This window comes from Bison bison, unplaced genomic scaffold, assembly GCF_000754665.1.
Source record: "Bison bison bison isolate TAMUID 2011002044 unplaced genomic scaffold, Bison_UMD1.0 scf7180017864166, whole genome shotgun sequence".
NCBI classification, from domain to species: Eukaryota; Metazoa; Chordata; class Mammalia; order Artiodactyla; family Bovidae; genus Bison; species Bison bison.
Genome location: NW_011494738.1, coordinates 1098511 through 1107017, shown reverse-complemented (window position 1 = coordinate 1107017; position 8507 = coordinate 1098511). Strand labels below are relative to the sequence as shown.

The window sequence follows — 8507 nt, the reverse complement described above, 5'->3', positions numbered from 1 at the left end:
CTTGACTAGACGGACCTTTGTTGGCAAAGTAATGTCTCTGGCTTTTCAATATGCTATCTAGGTTGGTCATAACTTTCCTTCCAAGGAGTAAGCGTCTTTTAATTTCATGCCTGCAGTCACCATCTGCAGTGATTTTGGAGCCCAAAAAAATAAAGTCTGACACTGTTTCCACTGTTTCCCCATCTATTTCCCATGAAGTGATGGGACCAGATGCCATGATCTTCGTTTTCTGAATGTTGAGCTTTAAGCCAACTTTTTCACTCTCTTCTTTCACTTTCATCAAGAGGCTTTTTAGTTCCTCTTCACTTTCTTCCATAAGGGTGGTGTTATCTGCATATCTGAGGTGATTGATATTTCTCCCGGCAATCTTGATTCCAAAGAAGCTTTAGTGCTCCTCTATCTTTTGTCTTCTGATTTTGCCCTAATATTTCTGTTACTATCTTATCCGCCTCCTGTCCCTTTCAAAAAAAAAATTTTTTTTTTACTATTTATGTAGCATTTTCTCCCAACAAGAAGTGATCCCAACCTCTAGCCAGCTACATTACCAAAAATGGAAGTCAAATTTCACATAATTTTCCTGGTTGACTTGAAATTATCTCTAAGAACAATTTACCCATCAATTACCAAATGGAACACTGAAAATCTGAGACTGTTCAAAAAGAGTGAGAGTTTTATCATCTCCCAGTAGGTTACTTACTTTTTTTGCATCACAAGATTAAGTGCTCTATTTCAGATGGTAATCATGAAATTGTACCATTAAACCTTCCATGCAAGAAATTACCTGGAGCAATTATCTGCATCCTTCATTTTACGATACTACAATGTGCCTCCAATTATCCTAAGAGATATTATAAATTTCCTAAACTGAATTAGTATTATTTTTCAAGTAAAAATAGAGTAATTTCAATAGGAAGGGTAACATAAAAACATGGCTTTAAAATAAAATCAAAGTTGAAGATGACTAAGAATCACTAGTTACAGTTACAATGGCTAGTTAATAAACCAAGTAGCAATTATCACCTTTTGGGCTACTTACGAATATACTTACTTTGCCTGAAGTTGGGCTATTCTTTTCTTGTGATATACCAATGCTGTGGGCTCTCCTGCCAAAACTTTAAGTTTTCCATGAAGATAAAATGCAGTTCTTTGGCCTTTCTTTATTGTCTCAATAAATGTGTCGTACTCTTTCTTTATTGAAGTAAGAATGGATTTGTATGCAGTGACATATTCTATTACCTGAAACATGATTTTTTTCTGATTATGGTACTGAATTTTTTTCTAGAAGACTATAGATCAAAAACCTTGCAAATAGCATTATAATTTTGTTTAATGAAATGATGGGCAATTATAAATCTAAAATTTTACAAATTTGAGCTTGCACTTATATGCAATATGCCTGGATATTAAAGACAGTTCATGGTTACTGAATATATGATCTTTGTGAATCATTACAATTCTGTGAGCTTGAGAAAAAAACATTTTTTGCTCTACTCAGGAATTAACACATACATTATATTAAGTCAGTTAAAACCAATACCAGGTCTAACTATCCCAACTCTGGATCTCTTAAATACAATTACATATCATCCCTCACTATCTCCAAATCTAGTCTCTGACTTCATTCAGACCTTAAAATCCTAGACTCCCTTCATCTCCCTGTTTTTCTAACCTATCTGCTCTTGTTGATCAATAATCTCAATTACCAAACTGCATTTCTATCCCCAAGATGTCAAGTACAATTGTAGAAAACCCTTCACATCTTATATTCATGGTTTAAAATGACGTTTATGTACATATCTCTGGAACAATAATGGAAGAAAATAGAAACCTACAGAGGAGGAAAGAAGAAAACTATAGAGAAAGAAAGGGTAAGTAGGTTCTAAAATGAGAAGGACCTGACTTCATTGTATACTCTGCTTATTGGTTTTTTACTTTTTCTTTTTCTCTGGTTAACCTTGTGTAGGCATTAGCCAAATGAAAAAGCAATCATAACTAAGACACTTTAAAGAAGTTAAAAAACAAAAACATTAAAAATAATCTATGGTTGCCAACTCATGAGAATTTCAGGTGTCAAGTGATATAAGGAATAAATGTGACCAATCCACAATTTCCTCTGAAAGATACAATTATGCTTTCTACCCCTGCTACGTATATAGTCTATAGTATACTCCACTATAGCTAGAAAATACCTAGAAAAAAATAATGCAGAAAGACATCTGGTCTATCAAGAAATGGTATAAGAAGGGGAGTTCCCCATTGGCCCAGTGGTTAGGACTTGTGCTTTCACTGCTGTGGCCCAGGTTCACTTCTGGGTAGGGAAACTGAGATCGCAAGAGTGGTATGGCAAAAAAAAAAAAATATGGTATAAGGAGATAACCGATCAACACCAAGCACCAAAAGAGGATTTCTGAGTGGAAGATACTGGTCATCTTTCTGGCATGACCAAACTACCTATCCACCAAAATCAAGACTGCTGCCCAGCAATTTTCAATAAAATGGAGACAATTAATTTGTGGTCTTTCAAACTAAACACTTCACTGTTCCCTGCTATCCTCCACGCCACAAGCCTCTATGATGTGCTGCAACAATCCAAGACAACTCCGATATGTTAATGGATAGAAAACGGACTTGTTGTAACATTATGATCAGCTCCCATGGGTTTACTAGGATAAACAGATTTCAGAAAGACACTCATGAACTTTTAAGACTGCACAGAAAATGCATTAGAGTAAAGCAGGCAAACTGGTATGCTAGAGGTAGAATAGTTTTGGTTGGCCAGCCAAATATTTTAAAATTTAGGAAATTTCACCCAAAGCCCATAGTTTTAGCTTCTTCTGAAAACTCTGAACAATCTACCAGCATGGAACTCCCATTCCTTTAATGGCAGTAGTCAGCTGGAGCTTTAAATTGGATTCTTCATTTTACCACAGTCCCCATGATTCCTTATTCTCTTAAAGCCAATACACTGAACTCTCATATGACCTTCCTGACCTTTAGGCATTCAAGTTTCAGTCTCCATATTAAGGCTTCCCTTAACTCCTCCAAAACATAGCCGTATTCCCCAGGTACAGAACTATGAGGAATAAAAGGAATGGCACTCATTCCACCTCAGCTCCTACTCATGGGACATACACTATTTGCACAAAACACGACGAGAACACAAAAGGCCACTTTCCAGAGTCCGGCTGTCTCTATAATTCACCCATATCTCCTGAAACTCACTCTTCCTAGCCTTGATCTTCTTTGCTTATTAAGTCCTCGGCTCTCTCTGCAACCTACCCTTAATTCTTGTTACACAAGCCTCAGGTCTCCTTGCCTTGATTCAGGCATGGTTCTCTAGGCTGAATCCTCTACCTCTGATTTTAAACAGAATTTGGTACTTGTTCTCTGGCGCTAAGCACTCAGAGATATAAGTTGGTACTTTCATCTTTTGCCAAACTAGGACCCTTCCAAAAGACAGGGAAGATTAGAGAAGGCAGACATTAATAGTTTGCTAAGTTGCTCAGTCGTGTCCAACTCTGTTGCGACCCCATGGACTGTGGCCCACCAGGCTCCTCCGTCCATGGGATTTTCCAGGCAAGAGTGCTGGAGTGGGTTGCCATTGCCTTCTCCTACATTAATAGTTTATTAACAACCAAATGTGCTAGAATAACATGAAAATGGAAAGGCAGATTATTTTATTGAGAAGCTAGAAGAAAGGTTTCTCTAAGTACCACAGGATTTCTATTTCAGATCCCTTCTTAGTTTTGAAGAATAGGATTCTTCACAATGTACAATGTATAACTGTATAATGTACAAATAGTTCGAATGGAAATCTTGGGGGGTAGGGAGAAAAGGACTAAAGATACAGAAATCACCTTTTATTTAATCTCCTGTCTTTTTTCTAGGAATTAAATTTACCAACACCTCCTCCAAAATGACCTCACCATAACTATACTAATTTACAGCAGAGAGCTCTTCATGTGTGAAAACTTGTGACAAGTGTTAGCACTTGTATATGCAAAAATAAGTATGCTACAGTTATAACTTTCCTTTGCTGATTTCACACAAGTAGAGTCTCAGCATGATTTCTGATATTTATAAAACCTATTCAATACACTACCTATAAACATTCACCTAATATATTCCTTAATGACTAAAACACCAAAACAATTTCATTGACCATGACAACTTATAAAATGAAGCTAACCTGCCAACGTACCAGTTCTTAAAGACAGATTTTCTACATGACTTTAAAGGAAGAAAAGACTCATTTTTCCAATTTATACTTTTATGGATATGCAAGTGAAGTAAAGTGAGGTAAAATTCACTCAGTTGTGTCTGAATCTTTGTGACCCCATGGACTATACAGTCCATGGATTCTCCAGGCCAAAATACTGGAGTGGGTAGCCTTTCTCTTCTCCACAGAATCTTCCCAGCCTAGGGATTGAACCCAGGACCCAGGTCTCCCACATTGCAGGCAGATTCTTTACCAGCTGAGCCACAAGGGAAGCCCAGGAATACTGGATTAGGTAGCCTATCCCCCAACCAATCTTCCCAACCCAGGAATCTAACCAGGGTCTCCTGCATCGCAAGCAGATTCTTTACCAACTGAGCTATTGGGGAAGCCCAGTGGATAGGTGTCAATTTTCTTAATTCCACTTTTAGGTATCTATGACTACTTTATGCTCACTTTTCCTTTAGTTTTTTTTAGAGGAGAAATAAGACTCAGTGTATAATGCTTAAAAATTAAACAAAACAGAATTCTTCTATCTTGCCTATGGCTTTTTAACTCAGAGACAAATAGTTTACAGAAGTCTTAACATAAGTAATTATTTCTTCCAGGTAAGGAGGAAAGGATGCTAATTTCACTTATTTTACTGTAAGGGCATCTTCAAAGACAGGTGAAAAAGAAAAAGTGAGGTTAAAAAAATGAGGATCCGTGGCCATATTGCAATCGTTTATAAAGAAAAGATGGTTTTTCTAAAATCTTAAAAAGCAAAATCAAATGTTAGCTAAAACTGCAGCATTTTCTGACCTCTGTTTTTCAGGTCTGGAAGACCCCCTGGAGGAGGAAATGGCAACCCACTCCAGTATTCTTGCCAGGATGATTCTGTAGACAGAGCAGCCTGTCGGGATACAGTCCACAGGGTCACCAAGAGTTGGACACGACTGAAGCAACTGAGCATGCGTGTACCAACTGCTTGTTTACTGTGCCTATCTGGACCGCTAATCTACGAGGGGTCTCAATTCAGTAACACAGATCAAATTTAAAGCAAGGTTTTAATGACACCACAAACCAACCCAAAACGATGAAGAATCACCAGGTTCTGGCTACAGCCCAATTCCTAACAAATTGGATAATAATTTAAGATGGAAGGTCAAAATGATGTTTGAAGGCACAGATTGTAGCTCTAAAACTGATAGCCTTAAGCTATGATAACTGAAACACTCATTAACTGTCTAGTAATATAAATCCTGCATAGCATCTCCCACATTCATCCCTTTCTGACAAATTGGACAAATTTTTCAAAACTGATAAACAGAAGTAGTCAAACAAGCAGTGGTGTTACTAAGGTATGAATCTTATTGTCAGGATGGACCATTTCTACCACATAAAAACTCCACTGTCTTAGAGCATTACGATACCTTATCAAAAACGTTTCGGTATACGATGTAATATTCATCAGCAGGTCCTTCCTCATCACAGCACACTCTTTCAGTTTCTGTAATTATGTATCTTTGCATTCTTTCCAAAAATTCCTTGTCACTTCCACTAATGATAGGAGGGAGAACAGCATGCTTATTTATTTCCTGGACGGACATACGTCAATGTAGACACCTGTTCACCAGAGAAAATTTAAGTCTTGATTTGCTTTTGCAACAAAGCCAAAACTTTGATAAGCCTGAAAGAAAAAAAAATCAATTAATCTAAAGCTTTACATAAATTAGGTCAAATATGGATCTAAATAAAATGTATCAGAAAAAAAATCTCATGGATCTCATGAAATAAATATTTCAACCTCTGAGTGAACAGGTCTAATAAATTCTACTGTCATGTGCTATACTATACCTCTGGGATAGAAATACCAAACACCAGACAATAAAAAGCTCTTTTCTTACTAAAGAAGCATTTGTTTCATAAGATCGAATGGTTTAACTTAACATTTTCTAACAGAAGTTTAATTAGCATTTTATTTGCTTCATGTGGGAACACTAGTTTGAAAGCATCCTGATGAAACAAACAAGGTCAAATATTGTGGCCTCCAGTCATTCTGGTGTGGGAGTGATAGCCTTGCTTACAGGAACTTAGGCTTAACTCTGAGACAGGAAGCTACTGGAGAACTGTGTGCAGAAGACTGACAGCTGACTTACATTTTCAAAGAATTGCTCTTGCTGCCCAGTGAAGACATGGGTTGAACTCAGAATTACTGAGAAGCTACTACAACAGCCCAGGCAAAAGATAATGGTGGCTTGAAACAGTGCTAACAGCGGAGCTGTGAGAAGTGTTCGCTGCATACATCAAAAATAAAACCAAAAAGATTTGTTGAGGGATGCGATGTGGGTAAGAGAGAACAGTCAACGAGGACCATAAAGTTTCTGGCTTCAGCAGCCGAAAAGATGGAACTGCCTTCTATGAGATGGGAAGATCAATTTCATAAGATCAGGAGTTTGGGCCCGCCTATTAGAGATGATGAATTGACAGCTAGTATGTGAAGCTGGAGTTCAAGTGAGTAGTCTGAGTGAGAAAGAGGTTTATAAGTCATCTGCATATAAATGATATTTAAAAGTTATGAGACAGAATGGAAAAAGATCTGGGAAATGTAAGCAAAGCAGATATCCAAGGATGGGGCCTTGAGGGGCACTTCAAAGCTTAGAGGTCTAGCAGATAAGGAGGAAGCAGCAAAACAGCCTGGAAAAGAGGGTCTACGGAGATGGAAGTCAATCAGGTGAAGAAAGTGTTTCAAAGAGGAAAGGCATGATCCACTGGGTCAAACGCTGCTGACAGGTCAAAGAAGATTAAATGGGTATTGAATTTAGCAACACGGAGGTTATTCCCACAGTTATTCAGTTGGAATAGGAGGGGAGACAAAAAGCCCGTCCCCAGAAGTAGGTTCAGTCAATGGAAGGAAAAGAATTAAAGAGACAATGAGTATAAACAACTCTCAAGAAGTTTTGCTGTAAAAGTGGAGATTAATTGGCAGAATATGGGATGAAGCGTGTACCAGAGAGAAGAAATGGATTCCTCAGAAGTGCTAAAGTAGGAAAAACATGTCAGGAACTTCAATTAGCTCAATGTTAATAAAGCATAAAGCGAGTAATGGCTTTGGAAGATTAGGCTCTAAGGAAGGCAGAGGTTCACTATCACACTAAGGAATTTGGGTTTTATCTTGATGGTGAAATAGCATAATGACATAATCATTTTTACTTTTTAGAATACTTTGGCGGCAAAATAAAGGTGGGTTAGAAGACGACTGGGGACAGAGAAAATTAAGAAGCCTGAATTTGGGGATGAGGAAGCAGAGAACGGCAGAGAGATAAAGACATTAGTAGGGTACGCATGGCAAAAGGCCAAATGGCTCAGCAGGGAAAGAAACCACCTGCACTGCAGGAGACCTAGGTTTGATCCCTGGGTGGGAAGATCCCCTGGAGAAGGAAATGGCTACCCATTCTAGTATTTTTGACCTGAAAAATTCCATGGACAGAGGGCCCTGGCCGGCTTAGCATATGGGGTCGCAGAGTCGGGACACGACTAAACACAAACACGTAGCAAAGGTTTAGCTTGCTGACCCGCCTGCCTTGCCAGAGCACCCTACACATACTCCAAAAACTTCCTCTTAGGACTTTTACAACTCCCAACGTCCAAACTTGGAGATTCTGCAGTAAATAAACTTCCATCGGGTTTCCTTCCCATATAACTTCATTTGAAAATCTGAAAACTCCTGAGACTTAATATACTAAACCTTTTCACACTGCGTAGTGACATACTAGACAGGCTCTTTCGCACACTAGGAGAGCCTAAGGGGTTGAGGACACCACCTATTTTTCTGGTGGCCTGGAGCTGGTCACTCGAAGGCCCTTCCCTTGAAGGCCCTGGGAGCTTCTGGTGGTAGATCGCTGATCCTCCGCCCCTCACCGCCTCTGTTAGTGGGTGACGACACTTTTGGTTCCCCTGCTCTTCTCCAGCCTCTTAACCTTCCCTCCTTTTCACTTCTGACCCGTTTCCATCTCCCCGAAGTCATTACTGCGCTTGCCTCTTTCTCCTCACCTTAATCCCTTTCTCCAAACCCACCGCTAGGCGATAGTAACTACGGAGCCGAGATGTGCGGAACTGCATCTTGGGACGAGTAGTCCTGCCGAAAAGAAAGCAATGGAAACTACAATTCCCAGAAGACACTGCCATTTCCTCCCTTCTCCTCAGGAAGCCCCTTTAACTCCACCCCCTTTTAAAGGCCCTCTTAGCCACGTCAAGTACAGGGGGAAAGTCTTTTAAAGACATTTTTAAGTTGCTTAAAACTATTATTTCG

General features: G+C 39.0%; 1 protein-coding gene across 4 annotated transcripts in view; it reads right to left on the bottom strand.

Annotated features, from left to right (window-relative positions):
- Window positions 1–8336, bottom strand: part of CLHC1 (clathrin heavy chain linker domain containing 1) — a 34935-nt gene extending 26599 nt beyond the window's left edge. For 2 of the 4 annotated variants that reach the window (XM_010841675.1, XM_010841672.1), the window contains exons 1-3: window positions 8249–8333; window positions 5629–5821; window positions 1049–1236 (exon numbers count right to left, since the gene is read on the bottom strand). In XM_010841675.1, coding sequence (XP_010839977.1) covers window positions 1049–1236; window positions 5629–5805 — 365 coding nt within the window. In that variant the 5' untranslated portion in view covers window positions 5806–5821; window positions 8249–8333. Of the gene's footprint in view, window positions 1–1048; window positions 1237–5628; window positions 5886–8248 lie in introns of all 4 variants that reach the window. The other 2 variants (XM_010841673.1, XM_010841674.1) reach the window with 2 other exon arrangements.
- Window positions 8337–8507: the final 171 nt, after the last annotated feature.